At 51.8% G+C, this 22,096-nt stretch overlaps 6 protein-coding genes and 1 non-coding gene across 7 annotated transcripts; 3 read left to right on the top strand and 4 right to left on the bottom strand.

Moving 5' to 3' along the window:
- Nucleotides 1-1,902: 1,902 nt before the first annotated feature.
- Nucleotides 1,903-6,367, top strand: BDP81DRAFT_371960 (uncharacterized protein; the record flags this gene model as incomplete). The annotated part of the gene is made up of 3 exons (XM_060586639.1): nucleotides 1,903-2,627; nucleotides 2,681-5,620; nucleotides 5,670-6,367. The coding sequence occupies exons 1-3, from the start codon at nucleotides 2,291-2,293 to the stop codon at nucleotides 6,365-6,367; spliced, it is 3,975 nt and encodes a 1,324-aa protein (XP_060447090.1). The 5' UTR covers nucleotides 1,903-2,290.
- A 4,272-nt stretch (nucleotides 6,368-10,639) lies between these two features.
- BDP81DRAFT_208511 (uncharacterized protein) lies at nucleotides 10,640-12,703 on the top strand. Its single transcript, XM_060582639.1, has 2 exons — nucleotides 10,640-10,832; nucleotides 10,893-12,703. Exons 1-2 carry the CDS (start codon nucleotides 10,825-10,827, stop codon nucleotides 12,604-12,606), a joined length of 1,722 nt encoding a protein of 573 aa, XP_060447089.1. The 5' UTR covers nucleotides 10,640-10,824; the 3' UTR covers nucleotides 12,607-12,703.
- A 1,402-nt stretch (nucleotides 12,704-14,105) lies between these two features.
- Nucleotides 14,106-14,389, bottom strand: BDP81DRAFT_393070 (uncharacterized protein; the record flags this gene model as incomplete). The annotated part of the gene is made up of 2 exons (XM_060587792.1): nucleotides 14,106-14,285; nucleotides 14,348-14,389. The coding sequence occupies 2 exons, from the start codon at nucleotides 14,387-14,389 to the stop codon at nucleotides 14,106-14,108; spliced, it is 222 nt and encodes a 73-aa protein (XP_060447088.1).
- Nucleotides 14,390-15,116: 727 nt separating this feature from the next.
- BDP81DRAFT_t129 lies at nucleotides 15,117-15,189 on the bottom strand. Its single transcript has one exon. It is a non-coding gene; the product is annotated as a tRNA-Lys (tRNA).
- On the bottom strand, nucleotides 15,190-16,573 carry BDP81DRAFT_371954 (oxidoreductase NAD-binding domain-containing protein). The gene is made up of 3 exons (XM_060586638.1): nucleotides 16,217-16,573; nucleotides 16,080-16,157; nucleotides 15,190-16,010 (listed from the first exon to the last, which is right to left on the bottom strand). The coding sequence occupies exons 1-3, from the start codon at nucleotides 16,476-16,478 to the stop codon at nucleotides 15,463-15,465; spliced, it is 888 nt and encodes a 295-aa protein (XP_060447087.1). The 5' UTR covers nucleotides 16,479-16,573; the 3' UTR covers nucleotides 15,190-15,462.
- A 2,507-nt stretch (nucleotides 16,574-19,080) lies between these two features.
- BDP81DRAFT_346383 (uncharacterized protein) lies at nucleotides 19,081-20,122 on the top strand. The gene is made up of 4 exons (XM_060586116.1): nucleotides 19,081-19,137; nucleotides 19,193-19,266; nucleotides 19,317-19,331; nucleotides 19,381-20,122. The coding sequence occupies exons 1-4, from the start codon at nucleotides 19,117-19,119 to the stop codon at nucleotides 19,832-19,834; spliced, it is 564 nt and encodes a 187-aa protein (XP_060447086.1). The 5' UTR covers nucleotides 19,081-19,116; the 3' UTR covers nucleotides 19,835-20,122.
- Nucleotides 20,092-21,538, bottom strand: BDP81DRAFT_460083 (uncharacterized protein; the record flags this gene model as incomplete). Its single annotated transcript, XM_060593614.1, has 3 exons — nucleotides 20,092-20,805; nucleotides 20,835-21,152; nucleotides 21,293-21,538. The coding sequence occupies 3 exons, from the start codon at nucleotides 21,536-21,538 to the stop codon at nucleotides 20,092-20,094; spliced, it is 1,278 nt and encodes a 425-aa protein (XP_060447085.1).
- Between the last annotated feature and the right edge of the window lie 558 nt (nucleotides 21,539-22,096).

The following is a 22,096-nucleotide window of genomic DNA, read 5'->3' as shown; positions in this document are numbered from 1 at the left end:
GTAGTGCTTAAGTCCGAGCATTTATTATTAAGTTTATACGGGCATATGTGCCTGCCGGCGCTTTATCATGTATATGTAAAGCGTATTTACGTTCGGGCTGTACGTGCGTACAAAGCGTTGTATCTGAGTAGATACGTACTTCGGTTGAGTGTTACGAGCAGGACAAGGCAACCAACTGTGGCACAAAGCAAAAGCTTCAATAATGATGACTCCGTATCATTTTCCCTTGTTCTGCGTTATGTGGCTACGCGCTCATAGTGACAAGTTGCGGCGGGCGTAAAATTGAGCCTTTTACTACCATGTAACTTCTTAAGTACGTAGCTCTTATAGTACTAATCAAATATAAGTTTTAGAATTTTTGGTAAATATTCTAAGTCTTTAATACTCTTTTTAGTCTTATTAGTCGAGTTATAAGAATGAATGAAAAGTTTACCTCTATACTTATTTAATAATTTAAAGAAAGCTATCTTTAGTAATAAATACGGGGTAAGTGTACGTGCCTACTACCTTATTCGCCTCCCTGAGGAACTGGTCTTATTAGCCTAATAAAGAATCTCTCTTTAAATCCGACTTCATTTCGAACTGCGGCCTCCAACCCCCCCAAAAGCGATAAATCATTATCTCCTTCCCTAATTGAAATTCTAAACCTACTAGTCCTTAATAAACTAGAGTCTATACTTAAAGCCTTGTTCGATCGAGTAAATATATTTCTAAGAAAAATAGATTTGGAATTACCTAACGTAATAAATATAAATTTAATAACTAGTCAATTTATAAAATATTTATTTTAATATAATTGCTTTAGAGACCCGAGGCTAACGGAAGGTACTAGGATTCGATATCGGAGGTCTTATAAATACGGATATAAATAGTAATTTGTTATCGAGTCCCTAGAAGAGGGGAAATAGCTTCTACAACAATATCTTAATGTTACGCCCGCCGCAACTTGTCACTGTGGGCGCGTAGCTCTATAATGCAGAACAAGGGAAAATGATGCGGAGTCATCATTATCGAAGCTTTTGCTTTGTGCCACAGTTGGTTGCCTTGTCCTGCTCGTAACACTTAACCTAAAATTGTTAGAAAGGTAAATCTTTTACCTTATTATTTGCCTTATTATTCATATTACGTAAGCATATTATATATCATATTAATCTATAAGAGTTATAGATTAATATAGATATTGATTACGTAAGCAAGATTGGTTATGTAAGCTTGAGTGAGCGAAAGAAGGCACTAGAAAGTAATAGAATGCGCTGGAATTTACTTGAAAGGTATTACGTATTACAATTACGCATTCACTTATGTATATGCTTATTAATTATGATATAATTAATAAGCAATGGAATATTCTAGTCGGAGGATCTTATGCCTATATAAGGGCATCTTTTTACCTACTTAGACCTTTCGTTAAGCAAGCAACTTCTCATATAGTAATCTAACTATATACTCTCTTTACAGTTATCAATCTCTTTTATATACGCTTAACTACCCCTATATTTATATATTCTTGCTTCCATATGAATATTCACCATTTAATACTCTTGTATAAGAGTCTTATCACTTATTTTTTAAAGCTATCGTGTCAGAAAAGTTAAATTAATAAATATTAAAAAAATGATTTTTAATCATAACGGGCGTGATTAATAGTTACCGCTGGCTAAATAGTTATTGAAATAGGTAAATAAATAAATTAATAAATAAGGAGAAGCTATTAAAAATAAGAATTTTAAGCGAATTAATTAGTTAATTCGGCTAGAGTTAATCTTATTAGGTAGGTCGCTAGCTTAATTGGGTTAGCGTTATTTTTATATCTTATACGTATTAGTGGGAAAAATTTAAAACAACGTTTTTAATATAGAAAATGGTTTTGATCGACCCCTACGTGGCAGCCCATTGGGAGTGGGACGTGCGGCCTGAGTGAGGTCAGTGCCTGGCTTGCCTGGCCCACACCAGAGCTTCAACACCTTCCACTGCTATCTGTCCAGGGGAATCGCAACCACCACTACCAACTTGCCTTTCCATCACGAACCATTTCCCACCTGCCTCACCGACCGCAAATCAGATTCGCGTCTTTTCCATGACCGCCAACGGCCATCTTGCATCTCAGCGACATTAAGCGATACCCAGCGATCCTATTTCCAGCCTTCATTCCGCCTCTTGCCCGTCGATCCCCCGGCACCTCCGTGCTCCCGAATTTCGCGATCCTCCACCACCTACTCACCTTTCCCCTGCAATCCTGGCTTCCCCGGCCGGGCAAGCTGGCCGAGGACGTCCAGCGCCAGTCGAATGAATGCAACCCCTCAATCCATTCCTCGCTGCCTTCTTCCGAAGCTCCCTACCCTCACAGTGTACCCCGGTACATCATCACATCCTCCTGGTCCCGACCACCGATGTTCTCCTCACATGTCGCGAAGTCGAGAGCGGCTCGACCTTCCATGAGCTCATCACCTCGGAAGAATTTCTAGCTAGCCATGTGCTTCGGATTCCCGCCGCAAATACCGCCTCTGCTGCGGGCGGGAAGGACGCGGCGCAAAACCTGCGGGAGCTGAGGGGCAAGGCGAAGCAGTATCAGACCATCAATGGTCGCACAGTTGTCATCAAAGATACACACGTCTACAGTAACAAAGGTGCGCCTGAAAATGCAATCCTGAGCCACCAATGACTGACAAGTATATCACAGGCTTCAAGTCGCTCGCGCAAGCTCAATTGCTCAACGATTCGACATGGTATCCCGACCTCCTCGAGCCCCGCCAATGGCTGATTTACTACATCTCGCGACCACTCGTGGGAGTATGGGAGGAGACCAAGATCGAGCCTGCCATACTGGTAGAGGGAATGGCGAGGAGGAGAGCTCTCGAACAGAGCCAGGCGGCGGCTGCGGAGATTGGCGAAGGCGCGATGCTACCACGAAAGAAGGATATCAAGAGCTTTCACGACCTCCTCAACCATTTCCCCATCATTGCGCGACAAATGCAGCCCGGATTAGAAAAGCTGTTTCGAGAGTTTACGACCGTCTTCGAGCGACCGCTTCCGCCGCCCCCTTCGGCGTTACGCATACCCGACCCCGAGCCCGACGGACCTATCACTACGGCAATGAGGAAGGCGCGGTCCAACAGCATGTCAGCAGCGAGGCGGCCTAACGGGCTGACTAACGGCCTACCCGTGACGGAGAACTTTTACGCCGAGGACGACGAAGATGTGATGAGAGCTTCATTGGAGACCGCGGTGACAGCCGCCATCGACTTGTTCCAGGGGGTTGACAAGCAGCAACTCTCGATGCTCGGGGCTACGACCGATCTTACGGGACCTCTGGTTGAAAGGCTCATCGAAAGATACGTCACCGAGAACACGCATCACCTCCTGTTTCCGCGACTCAGTGCATCAAAACGACCGTATGATCTCGAGTTGGAGGCCAAGATTCGGCAGATGGAGTTCATCGACTTGTCACAGCTCGGCATCTCCATAGAAGGTGGCTCGCGAGGGAAGCACGAGTTGACAATACAGCTTGGTCTGGCCGTGGAGGAGTTCAAGAAGACAGCGAATGCCATGAGCCCACAAGAGATGCTCGATCTGCTCCTATCGACCATGAAGCTCGTCACGCATCTGACGGAGTCTTCACGGGCGCAGGCAGCCTCTTCGACCGAAAAGCCCACGCTAACAGTCAATGCGGATACGCTCGTCTCATTGTTGCTCTTCGTGGTCATTCGAGCGCAAGTTCGGCACTTGCACGCTCGGCTCATCTACATCCGTCACTTCATCTTCATCGACGACGTCGACAACGGCGAGATGGGATATGCACTGAGCACTTTCGAAGCTGTCCTTTCTTACCTCACACTCGACTCGGCTGGATTGCGCAGAGCCAGCCGACGAAACAAAGCGCTATGGAATGCCACTAGCAATGGAAGCCTAGAAGACTTGAAGAATATTATGGAACCAGATGAGAACGCCGTTCTCGATGATGACCTTTATGATTCGCCAGAATCAAGTCGCCGCCCTTCTCACAGCTGGAGCTTTACCAACGGGTCTGCCTCGAGGAGGTCATCAACAGCAGTTACGATCTCGGATCGCTTCTCGTCAGGCTCTGGCCTGAGCCACGTCTTCCCATTCCAGGCTGAGGATGACGGCAGTGAGATTGACTTCCCGCTTCCCCCGCCTCCTCGAAAGGTCAAGAGAGTTGCCATGGATACACGAAGCATGTCTAGCGGCTCGGAGATCTCATATCACTCAAGAGCGACCAGCAATGGAACTATTGGAAGCGTGCTCGAGGGCGATGTCACAATTGATCGATTGTCGCAGACACATAATTCGTTCGGCGAGTCAATCCTGATGATGGCTGTGCAAAACGAAAGAGCCGACATTATGCGGTACTTGCTGACGTTGAGCGAGTACTATCCTCTTTCTGTTATTTTAGACGACATCAACAACGAAGATACGACGCTGTTTAGCGCTGCGGTTCAGCTGGGACATACGGAGCTGATCAATATTATTCTCGACTTCATTTCGAGGCTGGCGGCAAGAGAGCGCCTAATTGAGTATTTTGCTCAGCAAGACATTTGGGGACGCAGTTGTGCGCATTACCTGTTCCACGCACCGTTTCTAATTTCTCGGATCGGGAGATTAGTCCCCTGGCGGCAAAAAGACAAGAATGGGCAGACGCCGCTTTTTGCACTTTGCAGGTCGTATGACCATGTCCATTACCGCGAAATGGTGGATGCCGGCCTTGATGCGGCCACGGAAGCGCAGCGTGACGGGCTTCCGCTGCACATTGACGATCATGTGGACGCCAAGGGGAACACTCTGCTTCACATTGTCAATGACCCGCAGCTGGCACTCAGAGTGCTCCAGCAATGCGATGTCGATGTCAACGCCACGAACGAGAAGAAGTTTACACCATTGATGGTTGCCAGCAAATATGGCAGACTAGACATGGTCAGAACGTTATATGTGGATGCACGCGTCGATGTCGCAGCCCGAGAAATCCGGAGCCTGACGGCCGTTGAATTGGCCAAAGATGACGACATCAGGAATAAGATTGATGACTTGGCACTCTTCAGCATGCCCCCTGGTACGGATGCCCGTATCACCGGTGTCGTGAGAGCTTTTTTCGTTGAAGATGCGACCATTCGGCTGGTCTTGAAATCGGCCGCCCCCGCCGACCACATGAGCTACACTGTCACAACGAGCCGCAGGAATTTGTCTGATTTTGAGCACCTCGGCAACCTGCTCGCGCTGGAGAACCCGGCGTCCTGGATCCCGGCGGTGGCAGGCGTGCGGTCGCCTTTCCAGATACCCTCGAAGCCGTCTAGAGCAGTGCTACGGGATATCCAGACTCGGGCTGACTGGTTCCTCAAGATCATGCTCAATCACCCGACTTTCGCAACGCACGAGATGCTCTGGGAATTCTTCCTGGTGCCTGATATTCAGCTTGGTATGATGGAACAAAGGAGTAATCTGAAGGCCGAGACGCGAGCCGAAAAAGTGCGGGAAGAGTACGAGCCCGTCAAAGATGTGCGAGAGGTCGAGCAATTTGTCGATCATGCTAGGGAGATGGTGCGGAGTGTCAACTACTCGACTAAGAGCGTGGCAAGAAGGGTCAATTCCATCGCCATCGTTGCTTCAGGTAAGTTTGTTCCCAGTGACAGGATGGCTATGGTCTGAACTAACGAGAGCAGATCTCCACAACGCATCAGTCCTTCTGCATCGCGCTGTTTCAACGTTGCCGTTCCTTCCACCTGCATACATCACGGCGATGGAGTCTTATGTCCGTACACTCGTACCGATGCAGTCGAATCCTTATGGGATCTTCCACTCAACGTTCCTGGCGTCACAATCGACGATCCAAGCCCTGCTGTCGGCTCTGTCGCGGCCACCTGCACAAATCACGCAGATATCGGCTGCGCGCAAGGCCATGGAGCGGAACTACAACTCGCTCACGAGATCGACAAGGTGGCCTCTTGGTTTGCTGGATGATACGCGACAACGTCTCAACGAGGAGAGGGAAGAGAAAGCCCGCCAGTCACAAGAGCAGGTGGACGACCTCGGTCGAGAACTTCGATACTCGCAACAAGTAGTGGCTGGGGAGTTAGCCGGGTGGCAAGACCTGCACGAGAAGATGGGGCGACGAGCGATCAAGGAATTCGCCAAAGGCATGGTGATCCAGGAGCGACTCCGGCTGGACGGGATGATGAGGACACTCCGGAGGCTACGGGAAGGGAAGGCGGATCTCGAGGCGGCATTGGCAAACGTTTCAGGGCGGTCGAGTATGAGTCAATCGACGCACGAGGGGATGGGGAGAGATGCAGGTGAGGGAGCCAGCAGCGGGAGCACGAGAACGGGCGACGTGGTGGCGAATGGTGCGGGATACTAGAGAGCCTAGCCCTGGTTTCCTTTTGTATGGGGCATGCTGCTGCGACTACGTCGACTGCCGTCTGCCTGGGATGGATGGTGTGGACGTCGCTTTTCTTGCCCTTCAACACCAAGGACCGACGCGTTGTATGCGGAAGCTGGACGCGTCTGGGACCAGCGGTGGCTGTGAGTGGATGGTTGTGGCGTGGGGCGGATGATCAGTCCAGTCCGTCCGTCGCAGCGGATGACTGCAGCTGACGGAGAAGGGGTGGATAAGTGTCAAGTCTGGGATGCAGACCACAACACCTGCATGGAAACACACAACCTTTCGTTGAAACGTTGAAACATTTTCTCCCTCCTGGTCCTCTCTTACACTACCTACACTTCTCAAACCTTTTACCTTCTTGAGTGTCCTTTTGTGTAGCAAGGTAGAGAGACACTTGTCCTTTTTTTTTCGTTTCATTTGACGGATACCCTTTTGGCGTCCTCGGCATGGGCGTGGGATAGACGGGGTCTCCTTTGAAGGGTTTTAAGGTCCCCTCCTCTTGAGAGCTGGGGGTGACAGATAGACAATGGATACATGAGGATACCTAGATTGACAAGGTCAACAATAATCGAGGTCCCGCATGCGCATGGTGTTGGTAATGAAGTGACGTCGATTTGGTGATGCCATGGCAGACAACGCAGAGTGTGGTCTTGTTGAACCCCAGCCTCCCCGATTTTCCCGGGCAGGCTCCTGGAGGCGGATATCCGCTTCAAAGTACACCGACCCGAACTGCCGGGGTTGTAGTAAAAATTCTCAAAGTTTTGCCAACATGTCCTGGTTAACATCGTTGGGAAAGCAGAAAGATGCTCCCAAACCCCCATGTCGTTGATGCGTTTTTCCTTGTGGGAAGTATCCGTAGATCCACCCGTCGATGAACAGCGAAGATGTGAGTCACTCTTCCTTGCAATGGTTCCAAAGGCCAAGAGCAACCATCATGCATGGCAAGGCTAGGGAAATGGAGCTACACAAGCTTACCTTACCGAGCCGGGGGGAGGAGAAGGCTAGCTAGAAGGTGGTGAAGGGAAAAAAGAGTCCGAAAGAGAAACTAAAGAGCAACGACGACGGGAGGGCCATTGAATCGGGAAACAAAAAGGCGGTCGTGAAACATCCCGGGAGGACGGCTGGGCCAATGAAGCGGTCGGGACACGGGTTTTTTGGTGCTTTGGGAACCCGATTGGATGCCGGGTCTTGGACTGGGGTTGACACGGGCAGTGGAGTCGTGGACACACCCACGAGCGATGAACGGTCGACGGATGGGATCTTCTGGCAGTTTGAACGGACCGTGGAGGTCGTGGGAGTCGTGGACGGGATCTGCGGCGCGTCGAGATTGGGTGGTGCGGGCGCGTGGTTGGGAGCCAATGGGATGACGAGACGGGGGGTGAGGAGGAGGGAGGAGGGAGGAAACTGGCGATGGATGACAAGGGGTGGCACGGACCAGGGCAGGGACACCGCGTCTGGGAAAGGAAGGAGCACGGACTCTGCCTTACCTTCCTTTCGAACCAAAGAGGGAGGAAGGAGCACGGGCCACGGGAGCGAAGCGGGAAGGAGGTGAAGCGAAGGGCAGACTTTGGATGCTGACTGGATCTTGGGTGTGGCGCTTGAAGAAGAGGGATTATGGGGAACTTGAAAAGTAAGGTAGTGTTAAGCGCTGGAGTGCGGCTGTGCAATCGTTTCGCAATGCCGTGTCTCCCGTTTTCTCATTTGGTGAGGAGTAGAGTCGTACTACATCGAACGAGGGGGACGATAGCCGAGGGATGCTTTGCTTGAGGGGTCATGCGAATCATGGAGCAGAGATGGGTCGGCGATAACCATGCTCGTCGTATCCTCGTCGTTTTCTACATCTTGAAGAAAGGGGAAACCATTACGAGGCATCCGTAGACTGTAGATGACCCGTCTCAATAGGTTCAAGACGTACTACTGTATACCGATGTTGCAGAGGTCGCTTGTACTGCGACGCTTTGAAGGCCCGCCTTCTGAACTCACCGAGATCACCGAGACATGCGCGGCTACGGCATGATCCGGACGTAAGCAGCGGGCCATGATGGCCAGCTTCAAATTCAAAGCGTCATTGTCAGCAGGCCCGACCTCGGGGCCATCGAGGCTGAGGGTCGGTCAGGCGTCTATGTACCTTTGTGTGTGTAAGGTGAGGTGAGGGGGTTCGTGTAAGAGGGTGAGACTGGTAATCAGGCAAGGCGGCTGCCTCTTCCTGGAGCCCGTTATCGAGGCCCACCGGTTCCCGGATGATGCTGAGAGCGAGGAGATTTGAGACTCTGGGCCTTGAACTGTGTTAAGCGCCGTCCGGAATCGGGGGTGGGACCATGGTGGTCGTCATTGTTAGCCGTAGCCGCCCGGGCGGTTAAGGGGAGCGGAGGCTTTCTGAGCGAGCGGCTGTTTCGGGAAGAGTAACGTGGGGTTCGGCTGTTTCTTTTCTTGTACGGTGCCAATTTCCGCGCGCACCTTGACGCCGGATGGTAACACTGGGAGAGGGCCTCTGGAGCGAGAGAGGGCTTCTGGTGTCTTAGTGGGAGAGACAGCATGATGCGACAGCCGCCGGTAATCTCAGTTGCCGCTCGGCTCATATGGTTGCGAGAGGGTAAGGACTCAAAGGTGCCTGGGAGCTCAGGTGGGCGAGGCTTAGGTGGTGGTACTCGACCCCGGAGGCCAGGTCGTGGAAATGAGGCGGTCGGCGTATTGATCGCGAGAAAATCTGACAGAATACTGAATAGGACGGTCGAAGCGGTGCGGACTGCGAGGTGTGCTGGCACGTCCTTGCGAGGAGTGTGGTATACGAGTTGGGAATGCCCTCGCGGACGAGTCGCGATGAACTCAGTCTCGACGCGAAACCAGAGCGAGACCGAAAGGACGCATGGCATCGCATCGCATCGCATGTCACGACGACGCATGACATCGCGTCGAATGATCGTTGTACACCACACGAGCGCGTCTACGCCTGGAGGGTGAGAGGAAAGGAAGTGGTGTTGATGTTTGTGTTGCGTTCGTCCCACTTCCGCCCGTTCTGCTGTGGGTGACGCTAAGAAGCAAAGCTAGCAGAGTGGAGAAACGATGAGCTAATGCACGACCGAACTGCCATGTGTCTAAAAATGAGTCACAGTCTACGTACTCCGTGGGTATAGACGCTTTGCAGGGGTGGGAAGGTACGAAGGTGGAAACCAAGGGAAGAGCAGTTGATGCAAGACAGCTGTCGTGGACGGTGAGTGGTCAACACCTTCCTCTCAGTCATTCTATACGTACCGTTTCTGATAATTAATTATACACTGTATTGTGGTGAATCCTAACGTCACATGAACAGTGCGCAAATAAGCGAGCGAACTTCCCGCAGGCTCCGCCTCAAAGGGATCCACATTGAAATGTCGAGGTACGTACCCTTCAACATCCACCCGGAAAGAACTTCGATGGCCAACATCAGAGAGACCCCGACTGATACACCTCACCTCAACCCGGCCAAACTCAACGAACAGCTTCAAGTTCTTCTTCTGCATCCATGCGGCTCCACTGTACTTCCAAGTGGACTAAACCTTCATACACTTGACCCCGTGTTTCAGAGTTCTGGTTCTCTCAGCGCCCTAGTGGGCCGACCTTACCTCTGCCATTCCCAGCATGCAGCCCAAGATGCAGCATTTCATCGACGAGTCCACCCTTTTTTCCCTTCCTTCTGCAGTAGCTCCAAGCTACCCTGTTTTCGGTCTTCTTTTGTGTCTTGCCGGGGTCAGACGATAGACGACAGTTTTTCTCTTCCTCCACCTAAACATGGGATACATACTACCGTCACTACTTAGTCGAGAATACGTATCTATCATTCATCCGTCGTCTGGTCTCGGCCCACGATCCGTCCAAGGGACCCTAGCATCTACAGACTACAACCACCAAGCCGGATGCGCGCAGCTCAACCCACCGTTGCGTTGTACTGCTGCTCTTCCCCCCGTCAGTCCAAGGCTGGGGCCGGGGCGAAGGCCACACGCCCTCGCTCCAGTCGGCCGTCAGTCGCGCGCCGCATCACCACCACCACATCCATTGGGCTACGAGCCTCAAACCCGAGGATAAAGATGTCCTCCCCTCCCGCGCCTACTGTCCCTTTCTGTTGGCCCCTTCTCTCTCCATCCTCATCTCGTCGTCTCCTTTCCACTCTCGTCCTCTCATCCTCGTCTCAGTCTGAAGTTGTTATCAAATCGCTCTTGTTTGTTTACTATAACTCGCATTATCTGGATTCCAAAACACAAAAAGTTATACACCTAGATCTCTCGGAACACCCTGGTCTCGTTGAACGCGGCCACCTCGTCCCTGCTTCACAGCAACCCCGTCTGCTTTCCCAATCGCAACGCAAATTCTCAAACGCCGAAAAGACTCCTGGAGCTGGCCTCCTCTCTCACGAAACACCTCTCATAATCCCATAATCCAACCATCTCACAGTCACAATGTCCACGTATGAGATGCCCCCTGCTCCTCGCCTCACTTACACCCCCACTAACACATCATTTACCAGTCTGGCAGCGGATATGTCCTTCGACTTCATCTTCCCCTCGTGCGAGCCCTCCACGCCGCCGAGTTTCTCCTTCGACTCTTCTCTCCTCGACCTCCCCTACCATCACAACCCGGGCCACAACCGCTCTCGCTCCAATGGCTCCGTCTACTCCTTCATCTCTGCCGCAGACTCCACACCGGACTCGGTCAGCACTCGCATGACAACACCGTCTCGCGCCTCACCCCCGATCCGCCAACACGGCCCTCTCTTGCTCCCCAAGATCCGCTCCCAGGACCAAGCCATCGAGTCGCCTCCCAAGCGCATCAAGGCCTCACCGAAGCCCCGCGCCCCGGTTTCCAGACGGGCAACCCCCGTGGCCCCCACCACCAACGCCGTCTTCCGCCCGGCTCACACTCGCAGTTTCACCAACCCGGAGACTCTCACATGGAACATGCCCTCCTCCTACTGCAGCCAGCCCGAGGAGCAGACTCCCTCATCGCTCCTCTGCTCTCCCGTCATCTTTGCCGATGACATGCAATCTCGCCGCGCATCGACCTGCAGCCTTGAGGGTGTCGCCCTCGAGAAGTTTGGCTTCCCGACCTACCGTCAGATGCCCTCGTACGTTCCCACTCCTGCTCCTCAGCAACCATCAGAGGCATACATGTTCCCCTCCTACACGCCTCGGGCGCCTTCTCCTCTCAGCCTCTCTGCCGCTGCCACCCCGGACCCGACCCCGACCACCACTCTCATGACCTACCTCACCGGATCTAACCCTGCTCCTTCGCTGGTGCGCACCATCTCGTTCCCTCTCCGGGACCCCAACACCAAGCACTTCTGGTGGGACGTTCGCCAAATCCGTCCCTGGACCACCTTCAACGCTTCGTCCGTCCTCTCTCTTCCCGGTGCCGCCGCTCTCCTCAACTGCCCCGTCCCGGCCCCTCTCCTCCCCAACCCTGCTCCGACCGCCCGGCAACCAGAGACCGAAGCCGCTCTTCACAGCATCTACGCCTCCCACTACCTCCCCAAGCTTAACGCTGCGCTCGCCATCTCTTCCCACAGACCCATGCAGCTCTCCGCTCCCGCCCCCTCCGCCACCGCAAAGCAGCCCGAACTCCTCTTCACCGCCTCTCCCGCAGGTGAACCCGCCTCCGCGGCCACAATCTTCGGCGGCAAGCCCACCGCCCGCGTCGTCGGCCTCGTCCGCTCCTTTGACCGCTTCAACACCGGCATGCGTGTCGAGGGCAACATCAAGCGCGTCGAGTACCTCCGCGGCCTCGCTGCCCTGCACCACGCCATGCGCGAGCACTCGTGCCGCTACGGCTTCATCCTCACCGAGATTGAGCTCGTCATCGTCCGCAACGGCAGCGAGTCCGTCCCCCACTTTGGTCACCTCGAAGTCACTTCCGTCCAGCTTGCCGCCGTCGCTGACGATGCTGACTGCGAGGTCGGCGAGATCCCGCTCACTGCTTGCCTCGCGCTCTGGGGTCTCTGCATGATGGCTGGCGATGACGCGCCTCAGCAGCAGGGCCGCGGTGCCGTCGCGCACTGGAAGACGGAGATTGGTGCGCCTGCTGAGGGTACCAGACGCAAGGCGTTGCCTAGGGATGATTGGATGCCCAAGCCGCAGTTGGCGGAGAAGCGTGAGGCCAAGAGGGCGAGAGGTTGGGTCCTCCCCGAAGACCCCGTTGGTAGGAAGGAGTTGGGTAAGAGAGGTGTCCGGTATGGTGCTTGCTGAGTGGTGTTTTCTTTTTTGGAATCATTTTCCCGTCTGCTTTTATCTTGGCGTTTTGAAAAGATTCGCTTGGGCTGGTTCCAGACGCTCTCTTGGTGGGTGGATATGGGTACATAAAAATAATGGGCTCTTATGGGATGACTGGAAATGGATCATGACTGGATGATGGGAAACATTGGATATGTATTTACAAGGATTTAGGAGCTGAGACGAGAGACTTTCACGAGTTGAGGACGAGGCATTCTTTCATAGTACGGATGCAAGCTGTTTAGATGCTTGTAATCATAACCACTTTCAAGTTCAATGTTCCCCCCCTATGCTCTCAAACCTCGATCTGTGATGATGAATTAAAGTCCACCGGTGTCTAAAGGAAATTAATAGCCAGCCCCAGTAGACTCTGCCAGTCCCGCGGGACTGAATGTGAGCGCGCGGTACTTGAAATTTCAGACGTCGTCCTGTGCCGCAAACTCAACCAGTAAGCGCGCCGCGCAAACAAGGATGAGGCTGGATTGTGAACAAAGGCCTCCCACCCGCCCGGGCCAAACCGAGATCGTGGTTTAATTCATGCGAGTTTCAGGGACTAACTGCTTTATTTATCTTTGTCTTACTCTATGATTACATTACTATCCGCAGGTGCCTTTTCTTTGATGGTCCAGTGTTTCACCAACCATTCATATCTGCCCCCTGAAGATAATGATTAGTACCTTATTTCAACATCATGCACGCAACTGTCAACTATCCGTCGTCCCGTCACCCTTTTTTTTTTTTTGAGATTGAAGTCTCACCATGAATCGATTTAATCACACTAAAACACCACAGAGCAACTCCTAGTCGAAGATGAAAACTATTGCGCTCGTATTCTTGAGCCTCGTGGCTGCGGCACTAGCCATCCCACTCGGTAGGCCACTCACTCCCACTTCTCCTGATCTCAACACGAAACTGAACAGATGTACTCAATCCAACGCATGCCTTGTCATCTGACCAGAAGACATAGACTCCGCGACAGTAGATCCCGACGCCGAAATCTGCCAGGCATTCTGCGATGGCACATGCCCAGAAGGATGGACAAAGAAGGCCAACGACACGGGTGCTGGCGCGCAGGCTTGTGCCACGGGAACGGGGGCTTGGTGCTGTATGAGATTTCTGCATTTTCCGCCACCGTAGGCCCGTACATGGCCGTAGTAAAGCCGCGCACTTGGAAGGCTATTCGGACTGAAGTCTGGGTTAGTGGGTTGCCGGGAATCCGGCCCGACTTTGGGAGGAGTTTTAGACTGGTAAAAACTGACAATAACGTGCATTTGTTTGTTGCTACAGATACCTGAAAGGGAACCGAGATAGTCAAATGTCCTACTGTTGTACAAATCACAGCTGTTTAAGCTGTTTTAGAGACACATTCGATTGGGCTCGCCCTCTGACATCCAACCTTCGGCGACGGGTTGCATTCCTCCTTGCGACCCCGTTTCCCTCGCCAACTTAGCTCTTCCTCGGCCAGATACCCCTCCTCATCGCCTATCCCGATTGAAGACCGTCCTGATTCCAGTAACAGCAACCCAGCCGATGACAACAACAGTAACAGCCAGCCGGATCTCCCTGACGACGTCCACGGCAGCGGGACCGAAGTGAATGGCGTGGATGTGGTTTATCGCGCCCGAGTGCGCTGCTGCGAGACCGAATTGCTCCATCTTTGCTTTCATTAGTCCATTGATCCATGAGATGAGGTGTATAGGGCTGACGAGGAGCTTACGGTGATATTTGTGGTGAGGCTGGCTGATGGGCGGAAAGACATGTTAGGAGTTGGCTGCAGGGAGTGATGGAGAACTCTTTTGTGGGGGCGGTGCATTACGTCAACGAATCATGGTTGCGGTTGGGGTTCATTGTTGAAGGACTTTGAAGAAGTATCATGTCCCAGTAATGACGATACAAATTGTCGACTCCGATGGATAATTGGCATGGCCACTTGCGGACACCATTTGAACAGATATGCGAGGCTTGAAACCCCACTATTAACTTCTAAATTGCTTCGCGACGCAATTCTTAGCACTGTTTATGGAGGTTACAGGGTGATGGACATTGAACATAGAGAGATACCGAAAGCCATAGCCCAGGAAGTATCAGCATAATAAGGTGATATTTGCTCTACATCGAATACACACTCAAAGCTCGGCAAGAATGACGGGCACCAACTTTGATCAATTATCTGATCAATCGTGACCCAGTAAAGTAAGGTAGGTACGCATGAGCGTATGGGACGCTCACCAGAGCACTTGCAGTCGAGGCCGATACTCAGCTCAGGCACACCAATAACTTCCCCATTTCTCTACACCTTGAACGCTAAAGTCTCCTCTCCAGCAAAAAAACTCTGCATGCGCCTGGAGGAGGATGTTGTACCAGTAATAATCAGCCTCCAAATCAAGCTTCTACCGCGCAAGGGTGAGAGTCTGGTACTTCAAAAGGGCAAAAAAGGCAAAAAGAATAACCCGAAGAATGGCTTAACCAATCGCGGTGAGGATTTGAGCCTCACGCGGGGGTCGAACCCGCAACCTTGAGATTAAGAGTCTCACGCTCTACCGATTGAGCTAGCAAGGCGGGTCATGTGAATTGTTGAGGTTTTGTCCGAGCTCTGGGCATGAGTAGGTTTCTTTTTCTTTGGTTCTTTTCTCCCGGCAGCTGCGGCTTCTTTCGCAGCGTCGAGGGCGCAAAAAAATCGAGCTCTCCTTCATTGAAGGCTTGTTTTGTAGGTCTTTTTTTTTTTTCTCGCGCCAACACCCCGAGCGAAATGTTGAAAGAATTTTCTGGTTCATCCTTCCCCGTGGCCTCTGTAACCTCTGTAACGTACATGTAGGTAGCCTGAATCCCTCTCTAGAACTGGTGAATCTGATCTTTCCGATACCCCAACTCCTGCAGCACCCCGGGCGCACTCCTCTTCCCCACAAGAGCCGCCTCCATCGCCGGCGGACCACACACAAACACCTTTGTATCCTCCTTCTTCGGCACCGCGCCAACCTCCTCCAACAACTGCTTCGTCACGTACCCTTTGCGATACGGCGAATTCGCCACGGGATTGCTAACCGTGTACACAGCCTTGAACCTGCCGGGGAATTCCTTTTCGAACTTCTCAAACTCGTCTTTGAGCAGCACGTCTTGGTCTGAGTTTACACCAAAGACGAGCGTGATGGCCGTCTTATCCTCCGGGTTGCGGAGGATTCCCTGTGCTAGTTGGTAGATTGGCGTGATGCCCGCACCGCCGGCGATGAGGGTGATGTGCTGGTAGCTGTTGGGTTTCCATTGGTGGCCTTTGATGGCGAGGGCGAAGAGGAGCTTTTGGCCTGGTGTGAGGGAGTGGATGTGTGTGCTTTGCTTGCCGTCTGGGTATTTCTTCACCATGAGCTCGAGGTAGCCGGCGTCATCTTGTTGTTCAATTAGCATTGATGTTATGAGCGCAATGGGTGACCTTTGGGGATTATTCTTGTTCTTACCGAGAGGTTGCACGGGTGTGTAAGGCCTCGCGACGGGAAGCCACCTGCCCGCAGGCCATGACATGGTCAGGACGGCAGCTGTTCTCGAACATCAGCACACTCTTTTCCTCGCAACTCGGGTGACCGCAAACACTCACAGGTCAATGAAAGACCGCTAACCGCCTCCCTCTGTGGTAACTTGAAACGCAATCGCTTGGTGTTGTGGTTCACTTCCTCCGAGCTCTCCAACGCAAGCGACACAAACGCAGGCCCCGCACCAAACACCTTTGGCGGCGCCCCAGACTCGGCAGACGCGCTGTTCACAAACAACCTCGAGTACGCCGCCAGGCCAATGCCTCCCGCTGCGACAGTAGCCGCGATGGTCGCCGGTCGAACGCGGCGTAATGTTACTGATGCCATCTTCAATTGACTGGTGATAATATGTATAAAGACGTACGCGTGGTGGTGCACTGATGCAAAATGATGTAAACAAAACCCTACTAGCTAAACTACGGAATGCTGCAGGACGACAGTAGTTTAAAAAGGATGCTGAAGCTGACGTAGGAAGCTTGGAAGCATTGGTCGGGCGGGCTCGGGACCGAGGCGGGTTGGGGAAACGGTATGATTTCGGTCATCCCCAAAAAGTCCGTGACCGATCGGACGATGTCAGCCCCAGCTCGCGTTTGCCAAGTTGGCCCATCAGGAACGGAATGAATAGTGGTTCTCGTATTCCAACACAAGAGTACTGACAAGCGCAAGTATGCGTAAGGGAAATTGTTGCTCTCTGTTCATTTGCGCCTCATCTGCTGTGGCGTTGGGCGGTCATTCAACCAGCTTCTTTGTCGGGTGAACAGGCTATCCATTCTAAAGGCTCTCATAAAGTGCTTTCGACAAGCAATGTTACGAGCCATGTGGCGGTAAACTCTACCTCGCGAAAGACCGGATGATAACAGCAGGGGTTTCAATCCGGCATCTCAATTGCTCTTTGTTGGTACGGCCTTCCGTACCTTGAGCTCCGGCGAGACGGACCATGGTGGTGGGGCACTGTCCAGGCGTCATTGTTTAGTGAGCAGCGTTCTCCTCGCTAAGGTATGCATTTGGCGTTGGTCACAGCTTGCAGACTCCTCATCATGCGTTTCCTTGGTGCTACGTGATGACTTTGTGGTAAAGATTCTGAGGCAGAGGAAGATATGCAGATAAAGCACACTGGTTTTGCATCCTTTCACGGTTCACATCAACTCAACCAAACTACCACTGTTCCTCAGCATCAATATTATCACTGTTTCATGCTCAGGTGCCAGATAAGATCAGAGTCAGCCAGATGTTCATCGTGTGAGAAGGAAAATAACAAGACCGACACTCCAGTCTCTCAGGTTCTTTGGCTATGCGCCCATCACCGCCAAAAGGGTGTACGATGATACATCATGGCTGAAAGCCAATAGTGTGGCACATAGGTCTTGGCGAAATGAACAACATTTATCAGACTCATTGAAGTGATGTTCTTGATGGAAAAGCCGTGGTTCTGTACCCTCATCTTCTACGTATAAAACGACTTCCTGGGGGCTTAGAACCTCCCATTGCCTGCCAATACAAGCAACAAATCAGTCTACAGATAAGTTCCTAAAAGCCTTGCAAAAATCTTCAGAAGTGAGTCTCATGCATGGTCGAGCAATAGCAAGCAGTAAAGAGGCATACTCACAATGCCGCCTAGTCTCCTCATCTTCAGTCGAGCAAACTCACCTACTTTATACTTCAACATGTGTAACTTTTAAGAATACATCTTCACGTGCTCGCACTCGGTGGTCCAACTGCTAAACCCGTGCCATCATGTTCGCAACTATGGCAACCCGTGTTGTGGTGTCTCGGTGCTTGAAACCTATTGGCATCAGAGCGCGGATTGCGATGATTGCATCATTAAAGCTGTTGGCAAGGACTACCTTCACTATTTTAACAAGCACAATACGCATATTGATCACCCGTGGTGCCTCCAAGCGCAATGCGTAGCATCCTTGTCAACGGCACTCAAGACGAAGGATGAGCTGCTGCGTGACGGCCACGACGAAGTTGCCAAAATAGCGGATACCAGGGCGCAGAGGATCCAGCAGACTATTGATGCTCTTGCGAGAGAGACGACTCTCACGCCTGGAAACCCCCGAGTCAACGGTAGCGATTGATGCGAGTACTCCTACACAAAAATAAAACGTTATTGGTGAAAGCAGAAAAATCAGAAAGACTTTCGAGTTGTTGGCGGTATGGCACCGGCTGCTGGAAACTGCATTTACCAGTATCGACTTTGCATTGGTAGCGAGACCCGCGGCCCGGCTACATACATCTAGAGAGCAAAGATTTGAGACCTTGTCCTTCTCATTTCTTTGAATCTGATATCATGTGTTTGATAAATTGATCCCGCCACTTGTCGTGCCAACAAATGACTGGCTTCTTCACAGGAACCTTCATACCTGTCATGTGTTAATTGGAATCCAGAAAGTCGACATCCCTGCCTCTGAATTGATATTAAAATGTCATAGCCTCTATGACTTGGACGTACGATAGTGATCAACCTCACACAACTAATTTTCCAATTTTCCCGGCCTAATCCGTGCCTCTTCCGCGTACGAGCCTAAGAGGTCTTCGCCGACTCCCGTCAACTGCAATCGTCGAGTTGCAAGTCGGCTCCTTTGCACCGCAATGAGCATACCCGAGTTTTCAAATGATCCAATCCCAGCAATCGGGATTCATTCTCTGGGTCTTAGACTGGGGAACCAACACTTGATCTTCAAGTCCCGTCAAGAAAGGTGGAGACAGGAAGCTATGACGGCCAACGGGGCCGGGCAACGGAGCCGAGACGTGGCCGGGTGGATCTATCGGCCCACGGGGCTGGCACGGAGTCATGGAAAGCCGAGATTTTACCGCACTGACCAATGGATTGACTGATCACACAGCTGACTAAGAAGATTGGGGCCCAAACTAAGATCAAACAGATGTTTTCAGTCAACATTCTCCTGTGGTGATCGCGTGTCTCGACGTCTCTACAGAAGCTTGCGGGCTCCACGACAAAATGTCGGTCCAAGAGTATGCGGTATGTCATATTTGAATTCTTTTCCGCAAGAAATATCCGCTAAACAAGTTCAAAGGTCAATGAGTACACCGCCAATGCGCAACCTCACTTCAACTTGTTAAGGATACTGGGCGGATGGGGCAATGTCAAGTTTGTTCAATCACTTCTCCTCATACCGAAACCAAGCTAATTTCAAACAGTGGTCCGGGTCTTCTGTACGCACCCTGAGTCTCACGATACGCGGTCAAGCTAACACCATCTCAGAATGCTCCGGAGCATGCTAGCAGGCACATCAACGGCCGCTGTTCTCGGGCTCTCGGCCGCGATCGTAGGGAGTAGTATCTGGGGCACCGCCGCACTGCCGTTCATCGTCGGATCCTCATTAGGATTCGTACTCGGAAGCACCAGATGGTACGTCGTTGCCGTTAAAGAGTCTATGTTGCAGCTGGACAACTACCCCGCCATCTTGCGCCTCCACCTGATCGCCAACTTCCCATGGAAACCGGAGCTCGGACGCCACAACCTCGACTGGTATAATGTCAGACGATTTAGCTCAAGCTGGCAGATGAAGAGCATGCTGGTGGCAAGTTGGCTAACTGCCCAGCCCGCGCTGGACGAGATTCGGACTCGCACTGAGGCTGCGCTGGTGGACAACTATCTCAGGCAAGAGGGGTTTGAAGGAGAGGGTCATGCTGCTACACCGCAGGAACACCAATGATTTGCACGAAATTGCTGTTCGATATGCACTGGCAAACCTTTAGTAGTCGCCCATGCAACAATGCAGAAAAGGCTCTGATGTGTTTTCTGCCCGTGAGCGCCTGTTCTCGTCCCTAACAGCCCCCAAGGTCAAAGCTAGCGAGTTACAGGCTATAGAGTGGGGGAATTCCCATGGTCCATTTACTTTTGGCTCTCTGCGTCATGAATCAGAATTCGCTTATACCTACGAACTGGATGTTGACCCTTATTGTTGTTCACCTAGAGAATGACATGCCAGGATGCTCCCTCGAGTTGCGAGATGCTCGGCACATTGTTCGTGATCTGGACCCTTGGACCAATCGTGACGTTCCTGAACCCTGCATTGTTGACACTGAGATAGCCGTCTGTACCGGATGGCGGTAATAGAGGACGTATCTCGATGAGGCTCTCGAGATAACCACTAACCCAAGCAACGGAGGCTTCCGTGTAGGCATACCATTCGAGTTCGAGATGAGTCGAGTTCTCGGGGTGATCAGGGTCGTACGTCTCGCTGGCATCCAGCACGACGGAACTGGTAGACGGTAAGACTATTTCCATGGCATCAAGACTAATGGAGCCGTTGACGTTGATGTTGGGCGGATGCGTTGCGTCTACAAATCGATCTGTAACTGTCCACTGCATGCGCGCAGCAAAATCGTCTTGGTAGGCGTCTCGCCACCGCCAAACAGTGGCACCTGGGCTTTGATGATCCAGGCCAGACACAGAAACTGCGATGTCCATGGATGTTCCGTATTCATTGATGTCCATGGCCTCGGTAACACGACTGTATCGACCACCCCAGCCACCCCAGTCCGGCCGCCCGGCACTGTTGAGGCCGTTTTGAATAAGCCACATGAAGCTAGGCGAGTCACCCTCCATCCCGTAGAGAATCTCGGGATACACCTGGCCCAAGGGACCAATACGGATGTTGAGAGTCAGCCAATCGTCCTGTGCCTTTGTTACATTAGAAGCCCGTTGTCCACGCCACCTATGCCGCTCCATGGAGACGCTTGATATTCCCGAAAGCCGTGCACGTTGACGATGTAAGTGATGTCGGGCCACTTGACGCGGATCCAGGGGCCACAGTCCTGATCTGATATCGAGTAGACTCGAAGCCTAGAACGAAGCTCAGCTGCTTCGCTGGAAGGCCGCTCCGTGCCGATGAACTGCAAGGCCTGTGCTAGAGTGTTGGCTCTACCCCAAATGGAGACGAATAAGGGTTCAGAATCCGCCTGGAGCGTTTTGATCAGCAGCTTAGGACCGTCGCTTAACGGCTCTTCGAGAGCCTGACGGCCGTAAACCTAGAGAAGACAAGTTAATGGAATGCTGATTGTAATCACCAGGCAGAGGATTAATCATTTACCACTGGACCTGATCTCACCCCTGATGATGTAAAACACCACTACTACTACTACTACTACTACTAAGGACCTGATCTCACAAGTTTCAAAAGATCCTCGGCGGGACTGAAGGTTGCGTTGGGGTGTACATGCTTGTTAAGAGTGGAAACGACTTCGCCATATGCCTTGATAATAAGCTCGATAGCCTCTGGATGCGTTTCGTTCGGCATACTGACGGAGGTTGTGGCGATCAGACCTTTGGTATCAAACTCGTTTGAGTAGGTTAGATAGAGAACCATTGACATCTGGTCATCGGGTTCATTGAGGATGTCCATCAGGATGAACATTCTGGGCCTGTGAGGAAACTGAGGCAACTTAGTCAAGCCATTGGCGGTATTCTCCCGAGTCTGGACATATCCAAAGAAAAGTGAGATGAATACAAGGTATAAGAGCTCAAATGGGGCCATATTGTCTGCGCTGATGATTATTGATGGCCATTGGCTTGAAGATGTACCACTGCTGTCGCGATATGCCCATCTTTATATGTCTCCTCCTGAGTCATGGCAGCTTGTATGACAAGCGCTTGAAATGTCCGAACAGGGACAAATAGACGCATGAAGTCATTCTAAGCGCATGTCATTGAATCTTACGGTGATTGAGAGACTTGGTCTCTGGAATCCTAACATCCTTCTTTGACAAACTGAGGTGGTCTAACGCAATGAGACTGCACCTCCACTGCAGGCACAGGTCAAACTCCGCATCCCCAGAATCGAATCTGGGGTTCGATCACCGGGTGCGGCCCTTTACGCTGAAAAGTATGTAAAAATGGAAATGAGGAAGAAGCGGAAGGGAGCGTCTAATGCCAGGTGTTGGAAGAAAAGTTCTCAACATGCATGGGTCACAGT

This window comes from Colletotrichum phormii (genome assembly GCF_030913505.1).
Source record: "Colletotrichum phormii strain CBS 102054 chromosome Unknown BDP81scaffold_7, whole genome shotgun sequence".
Classification (NCBI taxonomy): domain Eukaryota; kingdom Fungi; phylum Ascomycota; class Sordariomycetes; order Glomerellales; family Glomerellaceae; genus Colletotrichum; species Colletotrichum phormii.
The sequence above is the reverse complement of the archived record's forward strand: the minus strand, read 5'-3'. Positions and strand labels throughout refer to the sequence as shown.

Excerpts from the sequence above, each read along its gene's own strand:
- BDP81DRAFT_371954 (XM_060586638.1), bottom strand. The coding sequence starts at position 16,478 with ATGGCATCAGTAACATTACGCCGCGTTCGACCGGCGACCATCGCGGCT. Across the intron at positions 16,158-16,216 it reads TAGCGGTCTTTCATTGACCT|CTGCCGTCCTGACCATGTCA; the intron begins GTGAGTGTTTGC and ends GTTCGAGAACAG. Across the intron at positions 16,011-16,079 it reads CACACCCGTGCAACCTCTCG|ATGACGCCGGCTACCTCGAG; the intron begins GTAAGAACAAGA and ends TTGAACAACAAG.
- BDP81DRAFT_346383 (XM_060586116.1), top strand. The coding sequence starts at position 19,117 with ATGTCGGTCCAAGAGTATGCG. Across the intron at positions 19,138-19,192 it reads TGTCGGTCCAAGAGTATGCG|GTCAATGAGTACACCGCCAA; the intron begins GTATGTCATATT and ends ACAAGTTCAAAG.